The following is a 23,347-nucleotide window of genomic DNA, read 5'->3' on the forward strand; positions in this document are numbered from 1 at the left end:
GGTCTTATATGCCCTCCATCTCTGTGACTCTGTCCTTTCATGCCACCAAAACATTGGCGAGAGGGGAGAGGAGATGGCCTAACATCCCCACAAGACAAAAAGGAGGGAAAAGTGACATGAGGCTTCCTCCAGCTCCCCTCTCTGAAGAATCTAGCATCTCATCCCCATGGCAGCCCACAGCTTCTTGGCAGTCCCAGCTTGGAGTCGTTTAATCCTCCGTGGACAGTTTAATTAAGACGTGGGAAGGGCCACAGAGCTGCAGATGATAGGCGACATCCCAGAGCAGATACTCCAAGTGTGCTTCCTTGCCAGTCACGCTGCCTTCGCGTTCTTGGAGATCAGGTTTCCTGACAGTCCCGTGCCCGTGAGCACAGCAGTCACCTCCGGGGCTCTGGGGTGAGGCTGGGAGCACATATTAATTTTCTGCATATTTTGCCCAGAGGGCTCCTCTGCTCTGCCTGTCAGAAACCCGGCTCCCCACTGTGTCCATCTTGTCAGGTCAAATTGCATCTTGCAATTGCCCTGCTGTGTGTTTTGTTGGTGTTGTGCCTGGAAGATCATCTGCAAATCTGATCACAGCCGAATTTATGCATTTTGCCATTTCCTGGGAGAGAATATTAACTACGTTGGAGCTGCTATGATTAGGTCTGAGCATTTTCTCCCTTAACCTGGGACTCTTGCTCCCTTTTCTGCCTCCTTTCTTCTTCCTCACGTAGACACTGCTGCTTGAATGGTGTGCTTTTATGTAAAAGATCAGATATTTCAAGTTAGCAAGGGATTTAAAGATTATTATGCCAAAACTCCTTATGAAATGAACAGGAGAACTGCAGCCCGGAGAGAAGGAATGGTTCCACAGGGCACACCATGCTTAGAAGTAAAACTAACACCAGAACCCAGGGCTCCCCGGGTCCCATTTAGTTGTCCTTTCCAAGATGTAAGCCATGTCAGGAAACAGATTATCTAGTTTATCCAATGACAAAATAGTAAAAATTAAAGCTCACTGTACCAAATGCCTCCCTCTACTTCTCAGTAGTTATAGCCAGTATTGGTTCCTCCAGATCTAGAATTTCCCTGCCCTAACTATCCTTACACATCTGTTAGTTGAAGTGACAGCCGTACGTCAATATCTTACTAATGCTTGATATTGATTGATAAAGGACATAAACCTGATACTTGTGCACAGAGAAAAATGATGTATTGCATGCCTAATAATTTTATATTAAATAAATATATAATCCATTTTAACCACCAAATTACATAGGTTGTGTGACTCTAGTAGTAATTCTCTAAAAAATATAAAGTGCTGGCTATTTACAAAGCACTTTCAAAAGATAGACTCTAGTTTCTCTAAAATATACCTATCCCTTAGAAAAAGGAAATTTTTCAAATGCCATTTTGAGACAAGAGGATTAATTTGTAATCCCAAACAGTGAATTCTAACCAAGGGACTCAAATAGACTCTAAGAGGGGCCCACTGAAGAGAAGACATCTTTTACTCTTAGGTAATACTTGACATCTTTGAACAAAAGATCATCCACAGTACAAATCAAGACCACCTGATAGGGTCCCCCAAATCAGAATCTCTGGATTTGCAGTGGAGATCCTGCACATTTGCAGCTTCTGTACACAATGCCAATGCCTACCAAACATTAGAAACTGTTTTTCTTGAAGTTGAGCTTTTCTCCAAATCTGAACTAGGAGAAGGATGCATCTGGAAGGGACCAGCACATCAAGTAGAATTAAAAAATCTAAGCAAAATCCCAATGGAAAGACAGCTTAAGATGAGTTAGAAGCAAATGAAGACAGCAGTTTGATTAGAGTTGGAGATTTTTGGAAGAAAACAAGCAACAATATTTGGTCCCAAGTCATTAGCTTTCCCAGACCATTAACATTTTGAGAGCAAGCCTTACAATATGGAAGGACCAGGCCTGGCAACTCACTATCCAGAAGATTTTTGTTGCTCTCTTCCAGGGACGAAGCCAGATCCCACTAGTATGCAGCTCTCTACTTCATCTGGACAGTATCAGTATAACCTTATTGAAGAACACATAGGTTCTGTATAGTCCTTAAAAGCCAGGCAGACACCCAGTTGCTTTAACTTTCCCCATATTAAGTAGGAATATAATTCCTCAGAAGTAATTAAAAGATTGAGTTCCTCTGCTCATTCTGTATTTGCAGGATATTTGTACTTTGGAACCTACTGATAGTAATTAGAGCCTCTTATTTTGCAATCACTCATAATTTGTTTCTTCCTGAGCTAATCTGGCTCATGAATGTGTGATCAAGCTTTACTCAGCTCTTCATTAATGTGCATGCCTACCCCAAGTCAAGCACAGCCAGCACTCAGTTCTGGCTTTGTTCCTGCCCTCTGCCAGAGATCTAAAATCGCTGTGTTTGAGAAGATGTGGACATACATGAAATCAGCAGAACCATCAGTTTTTGTGCGGACCACAGAGGAGGGAATGATCCGAGTGCGGAAATCCAAAGGCAAATATGCCTACCTCCTAGAGTCCACCATGAATGAGTACATCGAGCAGCGGAAACCCTGCGACACCATGAAAGTGGGAGGTAACTTGGATTCCAAAGGCTATGGCATTGCGACACCCAAGGGGTCTGCTCTGAGGTAAGTAGCCAAGATCTGCCTCCTTCCTACTCCCTCTCTTCCCTCCATCTCAGGAAGGAAGCTGCTCTGTCTGCCACATGGCTACAGTGTTCAGTGCAAGCTATCAAGTGAGTCCATCTGCAATGCCTGTGGGCCTGGAGGATTCCGGCCACCTGAGACCTTCAGCCCTGAGGTTGGAAACTGACCCGGGGTCTCAGCTTGCTATGACTGTCACTGCCCATGTGTTCTTCCCACGCCTCACCTTACCCCTTTACATGTGTTCACCACCAGTGAGCCTTGTGCTTTTTGTCCTGTGATCTGTAATTATCCCATCCTTTACGAGATACCCCTGCATCCAGCTAGGCTGTGAACAGGGTTCTCCAGCAACCTGAATTTTTTGACAAGAGATGGTTTGTAATGTTTGTCTCAAAAGAAACATAGCCACATTGTCCAAATGAAAAAAATCAAGCAGTTTGAGTCTTGAGATGCTGGTGGTAGAAATTCACATAGCTGCTAATAAATAGCACCAAATTAATAACAGCATATATTCTTACCTACGCATTCATTTCTTCAGCAAGATGCAGGTAGTTCAGTAAAGTAGCAAAGTAGATTCTACTTCCATATAAAGAAAACCTGATATTTATTCCAAAGAGGTGAGGAAGAATCCTATAGGCCTCAAGTCAAAAGTTAAATTTAATTCTAAAATCCATTATCAACTGGCTCTTTTACAGAAGGTAAAACATTTCATCTCCCAATCCTCAATTTCCTAATCTGTAAAGAAAGGATACTATTTCTAGCACTGGTCCAAGGTAGTGATAGGTTCAAATAGGACGATCTGTGAAAAAGGTAAATGAAAGTATAGTACAAAGGCACCTGTTAGAAATTCTGTCACTTTCAGAAGGATTAAATCTTTTGGAGGAAGGGTCAGATTCCAGGAAGAATAAGAAGTATTAATAAAGGCTGCTAAGGATGGAGGGGATTCCTTTCCCATCTTGCCATGACATCAAGGATCACATCAGCCTCTGTTTCATTCATTTCAATGATACTGAGTTCCAGCATTGTTTGAGGCACTGATAGAAGAGCTTGAGATAGTTTTTAATAAGACATAGGCCCTGTCTCCACGGACTACATTATTGTGCAAAGACAGCTGCATAAATGATTATTATCTAATGTTTAATAATAATTATGATACATACTAGGACAATCTATAAGAAGGGCCCTAGAGAACATCTATTCAGCAACACAGCGGAACAAAATTCTCACTATAAAGCCTAGATATGTGGATAGATACAACAAATAGCCTTTTAAATGCAAGTTAGTAAATGTCTAGGGTCAGAAGCAAAACAGAAATGAAAACCAGAATGAAAAACATAAGGTAATTATTCTGGAACTAAAATCAGGGCAAAGGTATGAATTAGGTGACAATCTACCTGCTCAAGTAATCAAAAACATTTTAAAAGACAGATACATCATTAAAGATCAGACATATCTGACAATGTTTTAGAACTAAAATTAGAATGTTAGCTCTAAAATTAGAACTTATAGTAATAAAATATAGTTTGTGATATAAAATCTTAATGGAAGGGTTAAACAATAAATTAGACAAAATCAAAGAGATAATTGGCATGCTGAAGAAAAAACATAATTCTTCAGCATATAGTGCAGAAATATAAATAACAGAGAAATATAATACAGAAGTTGAAAAACAGGAAAGAGAAAAAAATCAATTTGCTATGAATTTCAGATGGAAAAGGTGGAGTACAGGGAATACTCTAAAGGAGTTTTCTAAACTCCATGGAAAACATAAACCCTCAGACTTGCAATTGAGTTTCCATCAGGATAAACAGATGAAAATCAATAGCTGGTCCAGTTAAAACTGAAAAACCCCAACCACAAAGGCAGGATCTGAAACACGCTGAGATATAAGAAGGTCCAACCCAGTCTGCTGTAGGGACGCCGTCTGGCTTGGAGACATCTCCAAGCAGGCTTCTTTTTTTCAAAGCTGAGAAGGCACATCAACAGAGGTCCACAGGAGAAGTGAGAGTCGGGGGAGAAGGAGAGAACAGTACACAGGAAGAATCTGAATCCATGGCAAGAGATGACAGCACACTTAATACAGAGCAGAAAGGAACCAACTGTTCCTAGGTGTTACGGAGGAGGAAGGGAAAGCGGAGCCTGGAGAGAGAGGTAGGAAAGGATTTGGTAAAGGACCTTTGTCCTCACTCAAAGAGCAATGAAAATGCTTTGAAGAATTCTAAGTAACTGTCTGAAAGTTAAAAGAATAAAGATATCTGCTGGGGGTAGATATAATTGATGTGACCTCATGAAGGGAAATCTAATGACCTCCTATTTATCCACCAGATATTTTTGCCTGGGAGAAATTCAAAGATTTTTTTGTGCAAGTTTGGGCAAAATTTAAAGATCTAGACAATCACATTTCTCAAAGAAGAGATTTTCATCTCAGAAACTTCCAGACCATCACCCTAAAAAGCTCTCAAATTACAGAATCATAGGTCCAAAATATCGGTGACCCTATGGTATTATAATTTCTGGGAGGTTTTGAGAGTCGGTGGCATCACTTGATCTAAATATTTGGTAAAGTTAAGAAAACAAGACACTAAACGGTGAAGCGGTTTGTCCAGTCAGCACAGTATTTTGGCCACCCAATCCCACACACAGGCACTCAGAATGAGTGGCAGCTCAAAACTATTGGAAATTTGTGTGGCCTAAGCCCAAAACTAAGGGTTATCAGCTCTCAAGGATAAAACGCCATCACTGAGCGAGTGCCGAGTACCCCACCACACGGGGTGTGCATAATCCTTACGGCATCTCTGCGTTATCCTCATTTTACAGATGAGCAAACAGCAGAAGCGATTTAAGCTGCCTGACAGGCCAACACAGCCAGTGAGCTAAGACCAGATCTCAAGGCCAAGCCATCCCACTCCAGAGCTTATAGCTCTACCTAAAGTTGTGCTGCACTTTTGACTGGCAGCACCATGAAAGGCCAGAGACTGGACATACATCAAGTTCTCTGTACCTATTCAAATGAGCCAAATCGATAACCATAAAGTGAGGAATTAAAAACACTTTTGGAGCCTGGAATATCCATTACCACTCTGAAGGCAAACTGCAAATGCAGACACTGCTCAAAGCAGCCAGCACCAGTCCTGAGTGGGAACACGGTTTGTATAGATTCCCCTTGCTCACAGAATTCTTTCTGTATTAAATTCTTGGGGGGTGCAACCCAATACTAAAGAGAAACCTAATTCCATATGTCTAAATTTGAGAAAGAGAAAGATAGAAAGCAATGGGAGGAACATGTTTCAGGTCACTGATGGGTGATGGGCAAACCAGGAGGCCTATATGATGATGGCCCAGGTTCCCAGCCTTCTCACCATGCTCTGTTCTGTCCAGTGGCAAACTTGCTAATGTCCATGAGGCCAGGAGAACTCCTGATGAAAAATCAGAAGGGTTAAGTCCATGCTAAGATGATCTTGAGTATGTGCCTTGGGAACGTCCCTCAGAGTATAGTGGTTCCCTGAAACACACCGTCAAAGATTGGTTATAGTGAACACACAAGCACACACACACACACACACACACACACACACACACACACATGTGCGCGTGCACTTGCTGGGTTTCTAGCCCACTTCTGCCTCACACACCTTAAATGGTCATTCACCAAGATGCAGTCAAATATCAAAGAGTCAAGTGAAGCAAGGACAGCTGACATATGTGCCTGCTCCAGCCACCTGCTTACACGGAGTGACCCAGGAAGCCACTGTGTGTGGCAGAGCTGGAAAGTGAATAGGGAAAGAGCAGACCATGTTTCCTCTGAACCCACTGAAAAGGGCCTGTCAGCTATCTAATGATGGGTTTGGCACAGAAAATCCATTTGGTCTTCCCATTATGTTGAATCATATCAAATATCTTTAAAAGACTGTCAGCCAGTCCCAAAGCTAAAAACTATTTAGAGGTGTTTATGCTACAGAAATGTGCTTCACTGTGCTTCGGGCACAGTTACCAATTTCTCTCTTACCCTATAAAAGGCATGGATTTTGCAGCCCTCACAGAGAGCTGTTCGCCAGGCTTAGTACCTGTGCGTGCACCCAGAAAGGATCTGTCTGGCAGTCTTCGTCTGCCACTTGTGCTCTATAAACCTAGAACACACCACACCTGTGGGACATTCCTTCTTTCCAGCCTGTCCTGAGCAAGCTCCAAGTTTTTCCAAAGCAGATCACCTGGCTCTGCCTTGGGAGACTGGAAGACAGATACCTAAGATCCAAATGTTCCTCATAAATATGCCAGCTCTACTTGGCAGAACCCAGGCTACGGTCCCCCCAGAACACTAAGAGGCCATGTTAATGACAGAGTGGCTTTTGTATCTTCTGCACTCGAGACAGATACTCTGATGAAGCAAGGTGGTTCGACGCTTGATTTTCCATTTGGACAGGTGGTGTTTCTTTGAAACAGATGCTGTTTGTTGGCTGTCACTGCATGTTTGGGGTTGGATGAGGGGCGAGTGATGTTTCAGAAGCCCTTAGGTTGTGGATAAAGACTATACTGCCAATGTTGGTCACTAGGGAAAGGTAATTGGTAAATTCACTAATTCTGATCTGTTGCACCTTTTGTTGCCAACTAAATGTATCTGCTCATCTAAACAAGTCTTTTTCCTTTATGATGATGAATATTCCCTTCAGTTGAGACAATGTACTCCAATTTCCTAAATAAGCATGTGTGGTGGAATTCACACCAGATTGGCCGCTGTTAAAATCTCAGCTGATAATTGTCCATCATAAGCCATCTACCAGATGTTTAATGGATTTGCTGAGAGTAATACGCTAATCAGGACATTGGTCAAGTCTGGTCTTTAACTGTGACTGTGGTTACATAGAGTCTTCCTGGTCTCCATGATCATGACACGTCTGTCTTTTGTCATGCGTCTTGTCCATGCCAGAAGCATGGGCCAAGGTGACAGGAGCACACAGTGGGTACTCAGGAAGATCTGGGACCCACTTTGCTCAGCTTCACAGATCCACACTCAGTACCTCCCCATGAAAAGCCCTGTGCGTGGCGCTACAGGGCTGGTAGTGAGAATCCTAAGGGAATACCAGGCACTAAATGATGCATAATAAGGTACAGCTCATGAGGTTACCATTTACATGCTTTTTACTTTATCAATGCCATAAAAGAGCCAGAAACACTCTAAAGGAGGGTCAGTGTTTGAATGGGCAGTTTTGCAAAGTTTTCACGGCACAGGTCACATGTGACATAGGCTCTGAAGAACTGTGACAGGAGAAAAGGGAGGAGGTGGAGAATAGCGGGCAAATGCAAGGAGGAGCAAACAGAAGGGTGGTCTCAAGGAACAGCAAAGGGTTTGTGCCAACTGGTAGGAGTACCTAGCTGGGGGTCCTATGGTAAAGGATCTCAAATTCCCCTGTATTTTTTTTTTCTGGAAGTCAACAGAGGCCACCAAAGGCCGGTGACAGGGAGCGACCAGGTAGGCAGCAGTGGTTTACAATGTGAATCAAAGAGGAAGGTCCCAGGCAGAAAGTCACTTAGACAGCTGTTGAGGTCATCTCAGTAGGAGGTAACAAATGCAGTCATAGATTTCTAGACGTTGAAAACATAGCCAGAGTGACAGGGTCTATGCACCTTCGCTTTAAAACTGGGACGCATGGGTAAGAAGTCTGTTATGTAAGATTTTCAAGTCTTTGGAGAATTTGCCTAAGAACTGACCAGGTATGAAGTGATGCAGTCTATGATAGATAAAGGAAAAATTGGGGACTTGCTTCCCACACAGAATAATTGCTGCCTCCTCAGCTGTCTCCTCTGGAACACTCGAAGGTTATGCAAGATCACTGGGAGGAGGGGGAGAGGATTCCTGCCACCTCAGTGGGGATGACAGAGAGTACCCGTCTGATTTTCCCACTTGCTGCTGTGTGGATCTTATCTTGCTTGCATCTGGGTTTGTTGTGGCTGTTTTTAACATAAACTGAAGATTCCTCAGCATTTTGGTCTCACTTTCTCCCTTCTAAAAAATACCTACCTAGAACTGTTTATATTGGCATCTAGCTAAAGAAAGGAGAGAGGTCAAGGCTATGACTCACAAAGAGACATTACAAGCTTTTGTAGTGGCTTTTTCCATTTTCAGAAGTTGAAAGTTTCTGAGTTGCTGTCCTACACACACACACACACACACACACAAACTCTGGGACCATAAAATGTAGTTGTATCCTCAAACCCCGTGGGCCTTCTCTGAACTCTGTTTCTTTTCCTGGTGTTTCTCTGAGTGCTACAAAAGATTGTGAAGAATTCTCCTCTTTGCAAGAATTACACTGACCTAGAAAATAATTGGGAAACAAATAAGCAGTGGCCATTGTTGAATCTGTTGCGGTAGAGAACTATCCCCAACATAAGTGTGTATCAGAATTACCCACAGAAGCTGACCCTGCTGTGTCTTGAGATTTCCTCTCATAATCTGATGCTATGGGCTGAAGGATGTTACAGGTTCAGGATGCAACAACTTACAATTTGAACAACACACACACACACACACACACACACACACATACACACACACACACACACACACACACACACACACACACACACACTGCCTCCTGCCATGGTTCTCCCTTACAGGGTCCCATTTGGGAAAGAGGATTAAAACGATCTGGGGAGGAAAGACTGGCAAGTGGAGTGAGGAAGGAGAACAGGGGGCCCCAAAGGAGAAGGACAATAACTAGGGTGGCAGGTGCCAGGGAACCTGCATGGGATGGTGTCAGAACCACAATTCTCAAAAGGACTGGACCCCAGCTGAGGTCCATTACTTTATCAGTGGTAGGGCCTCAATCAGTAGGTCATTGTAACTCTATAAGCCTCTCTTTTCTTAGCTGTAGAATTGGAATAATTCTATGCAGCTTCTTTGTTGATTTGGTACAGCAGCATAAATTGCCTGTCACGGTGGATAGTCATTAACGCTCATTTTCCACCCCTCTCCTCCCATTAGAGCTACCAAAGAGTCACTCTGGAATCAAATAACTTATTTTCTCCTTCTCTGTAGAACCAACTGTGTTAATCAGGAATGCACATAAGCCCTACCTTCACCCCTCACCCCCTTCCCCACACACACGCTGGCTGCATTAGAAATAAAATGTCTCTCTCTGGGAACAATCTGTGGTCCTCCCCCACAGAGCACATGCTTAAAAAAATAAAACGCTAATATTTCTTTCTCCTCCCTCCACCCTCACAAGTAACAGCCTCTCCTTCCATAGTGTAGTACTGGTGCGGGGCCTGCTGCTGCAGATAAATACAGTATGTCCCAGGGAACTGACAGTCCCTTTCAATTGGTCCTTGCCTCCTGATGGGTAACCAGGGATGCTTGTTGTCATGGTAACCCCATGAACTCTGTGACCAAGGTCAGGCCTGATCAGAGACAAAGCTCTCCTAGCAAAGAAGCTGGGTTTGCCTGCATCCTCAGAAGAGCTGGAGAGAGAGAGGGAGGGAGAGAAAGAGAGAATGAGAGAGAGAGAGAGAGAGAGAGAGAGAGAGAGAGAGAGAGAGAGAGAGAGAGAGAGAGAATTCAGGGTTAAAATAAAGACAGAAAAAATAGAAGGGAGGTTTGGAGGTAAGGACAAAGGAAAGGAAGAAGGCAGAGAAAGAAAGCAGGTGTGCACATGAATAGAGATGCAGCTTTGCAAAGGAGAGCAGGATTAGTACAGGAAATATGGGATGGATTATAGAGAGGGCTCACAAAACTTCCTAGGAGATGAGTCCAGAAGTCCAGACAGGCATGGCGAGGGCTTGATGCAGCATTTTCCCGGCATCAGTGATAAGATTTGTCATTCATATTTATGGAACCATTCCAGGCACTGCTGCAAAACATATGATATGCATTATCTTAAATACAGCAATGCTGTGAAGGTAATTCTGTTTTCATCATCACACAACTCAGGAAACTGAGGCATAGAAAGGCTCAATAATTCACTCAGAGTTACCTGAGCTGAATTTTTCCGTTCAGTCTGATTCCAGGATTTCTTCTCAGCCACTCGGCTAGAATGCTTTCTCAAGGATCTAAGGAAGGGAAGTGAGAAGAAGAAATGACTACTCAGAAGATAAATGCCCCCATGCATTTGACGTCGACCTTCCAGCACACACAAGCACACCAGCACCTAGACCCACCAAGCCAAGAAGGCAACTGGGAAGCTGAGGTGTCCCCAGGATAGGCCGCACCAGCGGCACTCCGTGAATTCCCTAGGGAATCCTTGTTGCCAAGGATTTGTAGTTTTGGGGGCACAAGTATGCAGGATCAGGGTCACTGTCCTAGGTGAATGGCTTGCCTTGGACCTAAAAGTGAGAAAGAGTACATCCAATGTGTATTTAGATTTCTCTGCTTGTCCATAAAACCTGGAACAAAAATACCCCTAAAGATTCCTATGTTCTCTAAAACTCCACACATTTTTTTCATTTCTTTCAACAATGCAAAGCAGATCATTTTAGGCTCATTGTAAGTGTGTAGGATGGCAAAGGGACGCTTGGACCCATTTCACTGTACCAGGCCATGCATTCAGGGTACCGTGGTATTCAAGCATTAATATTCCCCCATCCTATGATCTACAGCTTCTCATTTTCCTTTCTCAGGTTAGGAAACAGACCCGGGGTGATAGTACTGTGTGCCCAGGTCCTCTGCATGTTTGGTGGGACCGAGCTTAGGAACTAACCCTGACTCTGAACTCTTCTTTCCATGCCCCTTCTTGTTGTAAGAGGAAATGCCCATCCCTGCCTTTGCACCTTCCAAAGTGGTGCCTTCAAGTAGCCACAGAAAAGATCAGGGAGCCCAGGACACCAGGCACTTTCACAGCCCAGGTATTCTCGGGAAGCAGGAGGGAGGCTGAGGCTCCGCAGTGCTGATTTATTTTGCAGGCTCCTAGTGAAATCACAAAGACAAACATGTACTTATTCCTGTTAGAGCTCCTTTTTTATCATGCCTGGCTGAGAAGCTCATAAAAGGCAAAGCGACATATTAAAGAGGGAAGAGGTGGGAGGCAGGTGGTGAGCGAGGTGGCGAGGATGGATGGGGAGATGGACAGCACAGGAAATGAATGGCCTTTAGCTAGGCGAGAACGGCACCATGCGAGCTGTGATTTGCCCGACAAAGCACTGCTTTCTCCTGCTGATGTACAAATTGTATGTTGCTTTCTTTAAGAGGCTGTTTCTATCAAAAATAGTGTCTGTCTCTCCCTCTCTTACTCTCTCTCTGTCTCTCTCTGTTTTTCTCTCTGCCTCTCTCTCACTCTCTCTCCCATTCTCCCTCTCCCTCTCTCTCTTCCTCTCCCATCTTCCTCTCCCTTCTCCCTCTCAGCATCAACTTTATTTCATACGTGCTGTGTCTTTTGACTTTTCTGAGAGGGCAGCTTCTATAATACAAATACCAGTGGAGAGAAGTATTAGGCACCCGTCCTGGCTCTGTAATGGGTTGAGGGTTTTGAAAAGAAAATGGGTTTTGTGTTGATCATGCCTGGATTAAAATACTGCCTTCTGCATGTCCAATCCTGGAAAATGACAGGCGGAAAGCAGTGTGGACTATCAGTTTATGGTTAGGGCTCTAAAATCAGGACTGACCATGAATCCTGGTCTGCTGGTGAACAGCAAATGTCTTTTGGACAACTTACTTTACCTTCCTAATTTTTCATTTTCCCAAATATAAAAGGAGGCAAAACTAGCATTTATTTCAATGATTAAGTGATTTGATAAGATAATACAAGGTGCTTAGCATGGTACCTGAACATAGCAAAGTCACTGGAAAGTATGAACTATCATTGTTTGGTATCTCTGAAGCTGAGTCTGCTCATCTTCCCAATGAGATCTTGCTGTAAGTGTAGCAAGACTGTCTTAGGAACAAAATGAATCACTTATGAAGCGTTTCTGGTGCACGTGGAGTTCTTAGATATAGTTCTCCTTTCTTCCCTCGCTTCTTTTTCTTCCTGTTTTGCCTCAGAGCTCGTCATCCCTTCCATTTGTTGGGTTTCTGACCCAAATTAGACAGGATTACCCTTCCTACGGCAGACCACACTCAATTTCTTTTCATTACAAGGAACAGAAAATTTCAAGATATCAAGAGACAGACAGAGAGAGAGAAATGGTAAAATATGTGGCTTCTTTCCTCTTACACTTAGAGTACCAGACCATGTCCAGCTAGTTCCCACACAGCTTTTCATGGATATATCTTAAATTAGAAAGCTCGGGTATCTAAACAGAGCCTGCTCTCTGAAGACAGGCAGAAAGGAAAAGATGGGGTAACCTCTGAGCTGAGCCCCTGCAGAGAGCCAGGTGCTCTACTAACAGTTTATGATTGAGACTTGGCCCAAGATCATGGCTCAGTAATGATATCCAATCCATCTCCTCGGCAGAGGAAAAGGGTCCGGGCCCAGGTGAATCCGAACCAAAGGATTCCTCCTCAGTGGAGGTGGTAATCCGGTCCAGCTCAGACAGGCAAACTTAAATATATTATCCATTCTTCATTACCACACATGGAGCAGAAAAAGCACAAGACCTCTCAGTCATGTAATTTCCTATATTTGTTCTGCCTGAATCATGAGAAGTAGAAAATACCAGCTCACTGTGAAGACTATAAAACACAAACTAAACCATTGACTTTCAATCCTGGGATCTGGTGGCCATTACTAATGAGCACCCCAAAGGAAGCAAATGCAAGTATATCACCACGATCGGGTGACTGAATTCTACCAATGTTTCAAATAGAGTATTTTCAAAATGCTCATCTACGATAGGAAGCAAATATGAATAAATAATGATACAGGCAGTCCTGAGATCTCATCATTTACTGCAGAGACTGCAACAAGTGCTCAAGGAACCACGTAAAGAAAGTGCATGAAATGATGCACGGATAAACCCTGTATGGCTTCCTTGGTTTTAACAGTCACAAGAACAGATAACATTTCTTCACTCCAGGAAATAAAAGGATGGTGCAAACACTATGCTAAATCATCACTGCAGTGAATATTTACTGAGCACTTGCTGTATGTGACAGGCATTATCTCAGTCCTCAGATACACTCCTTGATTTATGACATCCTCACAAGAACAATGCATGTACCATTAAGGGACTCGTTTTCAACCAGGCACAGTGGTGCACACCTATGGTGCCAGGTACTCAGCTGGCTGACATAGGTGGGTGACAAGTTTTCAGGCCAGCCTGGGAAACTTAGTGAGACTTAACTAAGGTGTAGGGGGTTGAGGGGAGCTCAGTAGTAGACTAGTTCTGATTCGATCATCAGTACTAGTAGAAAATCTCTCTCCTTTTTAGATAATCAGTGGCACAGAGAGGTTAAGTGACTTGTCAAAGATCACACAACTAGTAAGTGAACAACTAGAATGTGATCCCAGGTTCAGTCCCCAGGCACCTAGCCACCATGCTGTTTTAAGTGGACGCTATGGCTAGAGCTTTGACTGCGGCTCAGGGATACCACAGGGAGGGATGAAGCCATAGTCAGGGTGAGCATGTTCCTTAACAAGACAGGACGGCACTTCCCAGTTCTGGCCTGATACTGCTATGTGGGATCATGGCCAGATCTTCTTATTTTTCCAGAGAAAATAAAAAGCCCAATGTTTGTCTGAACTATCCAACGTTTTTTTGTTGTTTTTTTGTTTTTGTTTTTGGTTTTTTTTTTTTTTTTTTTTTTGGTCTTTTTCCTTTTTATTGGTACCAGGGATCAAACTCATGACTGCCTGCTTGCAAGGCAGGCGCTTATGTCACTGAGCTAAATCCCCAGCCGTATCCAACGTTTTTTAATAGTCATCACATTTAAGAGAAAAGGAGAGACAGAAGATACAATCCAGTAACAGTACTATTATAAAAAAGAAAGTGCCATAAAAAAAAACAGAGAATAAACACAGAAGGCACTGTAGGGAAACAATACAGAGAGAATTTGATATCTTGCCCCTCTCCTAGGGTGGGAGTCCTTGGAGGACTTCTGGAGGAGGCAACTGTCCTTAAACAGTGGAGAGAAACAAGATGGGTTCCTTCAGATATAAGTCACAGTGACCCCACACTATGTGAGCCAAGAGGGGATGATTCATGTGATCTTTGTTATCCCTGTTTTCAGTAGGGAATCATTTCCTCAAGCAAAACCTCACCTGGTAGGCCTTCATAGGCAAATGGAGACAACATGAGACTATCCTTATTAGTGAAATAAATAAGAATCATATTTATAAATATCACATTGTGTCTCTAGTATGAAATGTAATAAGAAATGTAGGAGTAACATATGCCTAAATGTGCTAAGTGCTATTGTAAAAAAGAGAGGAAAAGAAAGTGCTCGAAAGGATATAACTGCATGTATGTTTAGGTGTGTGGGATTGATAACCACATTACTAAGTTTTTGTTGGATCATTGAACAGAACTGTTTGCAGTCTCACTGTTTGAATGTCCACTTTGTATGATTTACTTTTATAACTTGAACAACTGTCTCTAAGAGGACAAAATGTGATCTATCAACTAGTGATTTCTTACTGTTTATTTTTTTATGTATTATTTCTATCCTTTTTCTGTTTGGGTTTTTCTTTTTTTTTTTTTTTTTTTCGAAAAGTTTGCAAGAAAACTTGTGATTTACACATTCGAATGGAAGAGTAGTTGTTCTTGGGCAATGTATATGCTTTTTGTCATTTGGCAAGCCAGTCTGCCATGTGACTTCTCCAGACAACTTCTGTCTTTTCTTCTGTTGTTACAAGCCTGTAATGTGGAGCCATCGAAGCAAAAGACAAGGACTGCAGGTGGTGGTAAAAGTAGGGAGGAAGAAGAAGGAGACTGAAGAGGCAGAGGCGCAGGGTGAAGCCGAGAGCCAAGTTTGGGAGGCCCAGGAAGCTTTCTTCTCTTCCTCTGGAGCGTTTTCCTAATTCTCCAGCTTTATGACCCTGTGTTTTTTAAAGCACGTATGACAATAACGGTCCTGCTGGCCTGCCTGGGATTCTGTCCATACAACTTTACCTTTCACAGCTAGTCCTTACAGTTGGCCCAGATTTTCTTCCTCTCATTGAACAGAGGTGTCATAGATGAGTCCAGTGAGCTGGCTCTCATCCTGAACTGTCCCCACTATCTCTATTAGCTGGGGGCGGGGGAACTTCACTCATTTTCCACATTATATTTTGTCAAGCATCTCCACGGTACCAGATGCAGACTGCACACCTGCTGCAGGTGACAAACAGTGCTGCATTAAGTCCTGGCATTCCCTGTGTACCATTTGAGGCAATCTGTGGCAAATTGTGAACTCCAAAGAGCTTGTATGGCTTCGCCCCTGGGGCACTTCTGGTGGTTGTAGCTTCCACAGCTCCTCTCTTAGGCTGGCTTTGCTCCCTTCTTGCAGGTTTTCTTAGATGACCTACACTCCTGGCTTTTCCAAACTGCTGGGGTCTCCACTGCACCTTCAGCTTCACACTCACAGCTTCCCACACTGCCCCCTCATAGGCACATTGCCTGGCCTCCAAAGCCTTCTGAAATTGGGGTGGAAGTCTTTTCAACCTCAGAACTCTTGTATGCACCTAACAGTAGCACCACATGGATGATGCTGAGGTCTGCCACCAGCTGGAGCAGAAGCCAGGCTTATTCTCTCTTGGTTGAAAGGATCAAGTGACTGGATTGCTGGGTATTCTGAATCCAATTTTGAGGATCAACATTTTATGATGCTTCCATTCTGGAACATGGTGCTCTGCAATTTTCACCTCAAAGTAAAACCTTTTGCAGTTGTCAAGCTGCAAAAGTTCAAGACTTTCTGCTCTTTATGATGCCTTTAGGCTATCTTTTCTTTCCACTATTCTTTTTTCAACAATGAAGATTTTTCTCAGCTCTATCTTTAAGTCAACAGGTTTATTGGAGCTTTCTTTATGGCCAAACTCACAATACTCTAAATCATCCTGTTGGGCTCTTTGCTCTTGATCCTCAACACTGATCTGGCTAAAAGCTTCCAACAATAACCATGCTACAGCCTCAACATTTGACAGCCTTGAAATTTCTTTTCCCAGATTAATTAGCACACCACTCCTAATCTTAGTTTCAGGCAAAGTCTCTGGACATAAGCAAAATGCAGACAAACTTTTTGCCAAACCATAACCCACATCATGTGGGGTCCAACAACCAGCGCAGTCCTTCCTCCAAGCAGAAACCTCCAGAACCTGGTCTTTACCAGCAGGATTTCAATCAGCCTTCTTATCTTGTGAACTCTGACCAGAATCACCCATATGAAACAGCCTAAGCTGTTCCAGGGCTACTCTTTCAGTCAACATCTCCAAACCTTTCTGTAAGCCATTTTCAAAGACTCTTGAATCACATAGTCAAGTATAGGCACATCAGTAATCCCACTCTGGTACCAAATTCTGTCTTGATTACTTTTCTCTTGTTGCTGGGACAAAATACTTAACACCAAGAATGAAGGAAGGAAAGGTTTATTTAGTTCGCTGTTTGTGGAAGTTTCAGTCTATGATCAGCTGGCTCCAAGGGAGGGTGGCATGGCCCCGGGGCAACATTTCAAAGCAGCAGCCAGAGCAAAACAGGGGAGTCTAAGCCTCTTCTCCCAAATAAAGCAGGATCCTTCCCAAGGGCAAGTGTAGCACTCCTACCACTTCTGTGCCCTCTTCTTGAACAAGCTGAGGCTATTTACAAAGTAAGAACCCTGGTTCCAACTGAGTTTATCAGTTAAACTTCTAAACTTCTCAAGTTGACACAATGTATCAACTACAACAACATATAAGAGACTATCCTTTAAAAGAATAATTCTGCTTTTTGAAAACTCACTCCACAGAACTTATCTTTCCTTACCTCCCTGTTCATGAGTAAAAAGTTAATCACAACTTAGTCCAGTTCATTAGACCTGACTTTGGGGAGCAACTGATTGAACCCCAACTTTCATCTGGTCCACATATTCATTCCAGATTATTACTGACAACCAGGTGGTCCCCTAACAATGTGCCACCAGACCACTACCTTGCAGTCAGAAGTGACCAAGGAGTTTGAACTGTTCCAATGTGGACCTTTATTTTGAGTGGAAAGCTGGGTCCCTGTGGCATTGTCTCTATGATCTAACTCTGGCCTTAAGCATTACAGAGAGAATAAATCTAATTCTTCTCTCCCCAAAAACTGACCCTAAATTTCTTTGAAGCAACCTACTATATCGATCACCCCTGATTCCAGGATTAAAATCATTGACCTTGCCTACTTTTCTCACAGGCACTATTGTATTTTTCAGTTAATTGATAAGCACTTACTTACAATGACTGTATCATTTGCATTCTGCTGAGTGTAACAAAGCTGTTGATCTGAGGCTTCTCCTTGCTCAGAAACTTCTGAACCCTCCTTGCTCATGCATAAATGTCAGCTTTCTTCTGTAGCATTCAAGAGTGATCATGACTTAGAATCAGAAGCTGTTCTAACCTCATCTTCCAGAAGTTCCTCTCACTGAGAACACACAGTCCCCAGACTCTAGGCTTCAATTTTCACTTTGCTATTTCCATGAAACTCTCCTGGAAGGTTTTCTAACTCTCAACTGCTTTTAGTATTAACCTATTTTAGCTAGGCATGGTGATGTATGCCTGTAACCCCAGTACTTAGGAGGTTGAGGCAAGAGGATCCCTACAAGTTCAAAGTCTGAACTGCATACTGAAACCTTGCCTCAAAAAAAAATTAACCTATCTTATTTTTCGGGTGCTTTCATAGACCTTTATTTTAAAATCTGTTTATAATCTTCCATGAACTATTAAGCAATTTTCCTTCCCACACTAGATCACACAACCATAAATGATAAGATTTATACTTTGTTTAACTCTTTATTCCTATGACGCCTACACACTTAAACATTTTGGGGAGTGGACCTGAAGGTACCAATTCTTTACTTCAAACACTATACATACATATATATATATATATATATATATGTATATATATATATATATATATGGTTGAAGACTAAAACTAATACACATGTAAAAGTAGAGAGCATTGAAGTGTCTGCTAGGTGGCAGGGAAAGATCCATGGGAATTGAGATGTGCAAAGTGCAAGGAAAACATGTGTGCACTGCAGAGCCACTAGTCTTAAGGGGAGAAGTGAAAGAGGATAATAAGAAGCAGCATGTGGAAGCTAGTAGAAATGCACTGCTTGGAGGAAACTAAGATGCCTAGAAGCCTAGATTGATTAAAATTGAATCTACTCTGGAGAGGAAGAAGCAAAGCGTGCCTGTGCAAGCTGGATGAGATTCCAAAGGTGATTTCACACAACACGCCTCTATCACTTGGATTCAAAGTTTTTGTTTTGATTTTTTTTTTTTTTTTTTTTTTTTTTTTTTTTTTTTTTTTTGGTTTTTGAGACAGAAGTATGCTGTGTAGCTCGGCTGGCCTTGAACTCAAAGCTGTCCTCTTTCCTCAAGCTGCCAAGTGCTGAGATTCCAGGCATCTTCCATTATACCCAGTTAGAATTCAAACTTTTGAAGGCAGGTATGAAGACCTGAAGCCCAGTATTCCACGCTTACCATTTCATAAATTGATACTCAACTAAAACCATCTGAAATATTTCACTTGGTTGCTTTTATCAAATTAATTTTCTTGCAAAATTATGAGAATTCAGAGCACAAAGTGGATACATTGAAACTTAATGTGTACAAGAACTTGGTGCATAGTAAGTATATTTATGGAGTTCCAAGTCTTTCCACTCTGAGATTCCCAAAGATAATTATTTAATACTCCCTGGACTGAAGAGCTCTTGTGGTTGAAGATCAGGGCTCAGGTATTTGAGGGAACCCCTCGTCTGCTGTCCTCTCAGCTCATGCCTACCATGCATGTCACCATGGCCATGAATAAAGGCCTGGCTGAACTTTCTGAAGACATGGGGTCATCATCTCCCTTATGCTGCGTATCTGTCTACACTGGGGGTTCTCAAATGAGTCTAATTCTGCCAGCTGGATCCTTGCCTGGTCCTACTTAGTTTGTTTCCTTTATGTTTGTTTTGCTTGATGCCAAGCATAAAAAGCATAGAAAAGTTGTTTAACCATACAACAATTTTTATAACCCTTACCATTTTTGCTATTCATAAAAATTCTTGCTAATGATATTTGTAGGTCTTGCTTTTATTCAAATTGTAGTTTCTTATCCCCAGGATGACCATTTCCTTTGACCTCTAGATTCAGATCTTGCCAGAAGACTGACTGAGAATGACTTCCCTATGTCACGGGCATCTTAAATTTAACGCCTCCAAACCTTATCTCTTCACCTTTCCCCAAATCTTTCCTTTCCTTTCTTTTATCTCCACAAATGGCTCCACCATCTAGTACATTCTCAGGAAAGAAACCCACATTTACACATTTTCTTTACTTTATCCCCCTCTCCAGCCCATCAGCCAGTTCTATCTCCCCTACCTTAAAATATATCCTGAATTTGTAGCCTCTCCACTTTCCAACCCACCCTCAGCTCTTGCTTGGGCCCTTACAAGCCCTTTTTCTGGCCTCCATATCTCCCCGTTTACCTCCCCGTCCTTTGTTTTCTTCACACCAAGTGAACATTATTAATATAAAGAAATCTCTTTCATTCCATGGCTCGGAGCCTCCAACCTTGAGATACAACTCTAAATCCTTGTCACGCTCGGCAGTGCCGCAGCCATGCTTTCTGACCTCATCCCCCTACAGGCCGTCCTCTGCTGGAGCATGGTCTGTCTTTGTCCACCCCGCTCCCCCTTCCCCAAACATAATCCTCACCCCCCTCTAATCCCAGCTTCAGGTCACCTCCTCAGCTTCCCTTTCCCTAATCGACTCACATCCTCTGTCCCTTCACCTTCTAAATGCCTAGCACTTAGCATTTCGACTTACCGTTTCTACTATAGACTGTAAATTTCACTAGGACAAGAACTGTGCCTACCGTGTATATTAGGCTCTCCCTCAGACCTCTTATGGTGCTAGCACGTACAGGCACTCAGTGATATTCATGGTTGCTAGAGTGAGTTTGTGACTAAACACGACAGCCTCCCAGCCAATACAGAACTCCCTTCTACAAACACCCAACCAATAACTATCTGGCTGCTTGCTGAATACACCCCCCCTCCCCGGCTTAAGGGACTTTCTCCTTCTTAAGATAACCGGTTCCATTTTTCCTTGGCTCTATTTGTCATTTTCTTTATCATCCTGAGTTAAAACATAGCCCCTTGTCCTCTGCCTGCTGATCACTTTCTGCTTCGGACCCCCTGGTGTAAGTCTGCCCTAATTTCTGCTAGTCAGTCCTGCTGATATTTGAAGGCAGTTCTTCTGCTTTCCCTGTATCATACCTTCTTCATCACTATTCTCCATATATGTTGGCACCAAGTTCACCGACAGCATTCTGATCATTCTCTTGACACACTGTCATCTGTCAATATTCCTTGCAGGTATTGTTCAGAAATGAGTGCAATGCTCCAAAGGATTTGAGACAGGTACTCAAAGAAGATACTCACCTTCTTTTGTGTGATTTTAATAGCTCTCGTGATAGCACATGTGTAAAATTACCGACAGCGTACTGGGCCTCTGAAACTAGAACCACCTCCTGGTCATCATTCACTTTTCTTTTCTTTTCTTTTTTCTTTTCTTTTCTTTGTTTTGTTTTGTTTTGTTTTTTGGCACTGGGGATCAAACTCGGGATCTCACACTTGCCTGGCAGGTGCTTACAACACCGAGGTAAACCCCCAGCCCCATTCACTTTTCTTTAGCCTGTATAAAGCTAACCTTCATCAACAGCAATATATGAAGAATCCTTGACTGACTACAGGGAACAACTGATTTCCACTTAAAATAAGAAATAAGGTCATCTCAGGGAGCTTTTTTCTTTTCTAGGTAAAATCTGGGGCTCAACCTATATTGTATGCCATCTGTTGGTATTCCACAGCTCTAATCCTAGAGAAATAAGAAGTACCTAGTATTTGTTGAAAAGTTCTGGTATGGGCCCCAAATGGATTGTGATCTCCTTTTCACAAATGGTAATCTGAGACCAAGAGATGTCTATTCAGTTGCCCAATGGCACACCCTACGTGGGAAGGCTAAGATTTAAACTCAGCATGTCTGATTCTAACCCAAGTGCTCAACTGTGTGATACAAACAATGACCTTGCTATCATTTAGATTTGTGGTATCTAAGTTGCTCACATGAAACAGCTCATTGATAGTTCACTCAGTGATTCCGAGCTGGAACTTCTTCTGTCCTGTTTGACAGGAGAAAGCATCAAAGCTCAGATGGCCACTGTGATTAGCCTACCTGAGTGATGATTCCCAGTATGAGGGCTTCCTATTCAGCACAACTGCCCCTAGTGATGGTCCTGATCCCAAGAGACTAAAATACATGGAGGAAGTTTACAGTAACATTCGCATCTTCTCTTCTACCCCACTATCTTCAGAAACTTTTTGCAGAACAAGCAGTCTGCCTTAATTTTTTCAGTATGAATTAAGCACTCCTCATAAGCCAGTAAAACTTTGTTTTTCTTTTGTGGTACCCAAAGCCTTCATGCTAAACTACATTCTCAACCTTATTTGTTATTTTTCCTTTGGGAAGGGTGTACTAAATTGTTAAAGGGCTCAAATTTGCCATCCTTTTCGCTCAGCCTCCCAGAGTGCTGGGATCACAGGCTCATGCCACAATGCCTGGCTCATCCTTTCTTCTCTTTTCTTTCCTTTTACCTCTACAGTGGGATTGGATTTACAGAAATATTTATGTAATATAATCCCTTCATAATTTTCCACCAGGAAAGCTGGTAATTTCTATAATGGAAAGATGATCTTAGTTTGCTAACTAGCATAACCCATGTCTAAAGTTTTCCCAAAAATTCTAATTTCAAAACTTCATGCACCACTGAAGCTGGTCCTCTGGGGGCCTTTCTGTGAATGACATATTTGACACCACCTTAAGGGATGCCTGGTAAAGTCCACCAGAGTCTTGGGAAAGAGAAGTAAATACTCCACTTTGGCTCATAATGAGTTGTTCCTATGTAGGGATGGTAAAAATCCAAAATTGGATTCCCGATTTGGCCAATTGGAAGATGTTTACTTTTCCAGCACACCATCTTTCAAATGCCAGCCTACAGGCAAGTCACTGTTTGCCCAAGATAAAGTCTCACCAGCATGAGATGAAATGGGGGGGATTTAATATGTGTCTCAACTTTTTCCACCTAAAGGACTCCACTTCAGTTGGAATGTTTCTTTCCTATTTCTTTGATTCTTCAAATGTTCTTCCACTAAAGGAAGATGCTATAGATGGTAGGTTTTCTCTTAAACATTTTAACTTAGCAAAATTAAAATTCAACTCACACTTTATTATTTTTTCTTTGCTGACTTCCTCGTTCTTTTTCAAATAGCTAAATCTGCCAACTAGCTGAGTTATAGACACATAAGCGAGACTGCATTTAGATTTTACCCCTGCATTTGTTCATTTGTTCATTCATTTATTCATAGAGCAAAAGAAAAAAACTACTCAAACTCCTACATTTCATGGAGCACTTTGTACTAAACATTGTGAAGAAGGGTCTAAAAGAACAGAAAATATCTTCTCTGTTCTGAAGAGCTGGCAATCTGTTTGACGAGATCTAGCCAACAGGCCAGTGAGCTGGCACTCTGCAGCCTAAGGGATCATCGTCAGGTCTCAGAGAGGGGATCAACTGCAGAGAACTCCTTTGACTCAATTGCAAGGTCACAAGCCCACTGACATAGGACAGAAATTCCTCCCAATGTGC

At 42.6% G+C, this 23,347-nt stretch overlaps 1 protein-coding gene across 6 annotated transcripts in view; it reads left to right on the forward strand.

Moving 5' to 3' along the window:
• The window catches only part of Gria1 (glutamate ionotropic receptor AMPA type subunit 1), a 291,561-nt gene that overhangs the window by 247,414 nt on the left and 20,800 nt on the right, over positions 1-23,347 (forward strand). For all 6 annotated transcript variants that reach the window (XR_010041060.1, XR_010041061.1, XM_063230678.1 and 3 more), the window contains exon 13: positions 2,376-2,623. Coding sequence is in view for 4 of the 6 variants with exons in the window: in XM_063230678.1 (XP_063086748.1) it covers positions 2,376-2,623 (248 nt within the window). In the remaining 2 variants the exon portion in view is untranslated. The remainder of the gene's footprint in view (positions 1-2,375; positions 2,624-23,347) is intronic.

Source organism: Cavia porcellus, unplaced genomic scaffold (genome assembly GCF_034190915.1).
Source record: "Cavia porcellus strain 051 isolate PalLab524CR breed Dunkin Hartley unplaced genomic scaffold, mCavPor4.1 scaffold_19, whole genome shotgun sequence".
Classification (NCBI taxonomy): Eukaryota; Metazoa; Chordata; class Mammalia; order Rodentia; family Caviidae; genus Cavia; species Cavia porcellus.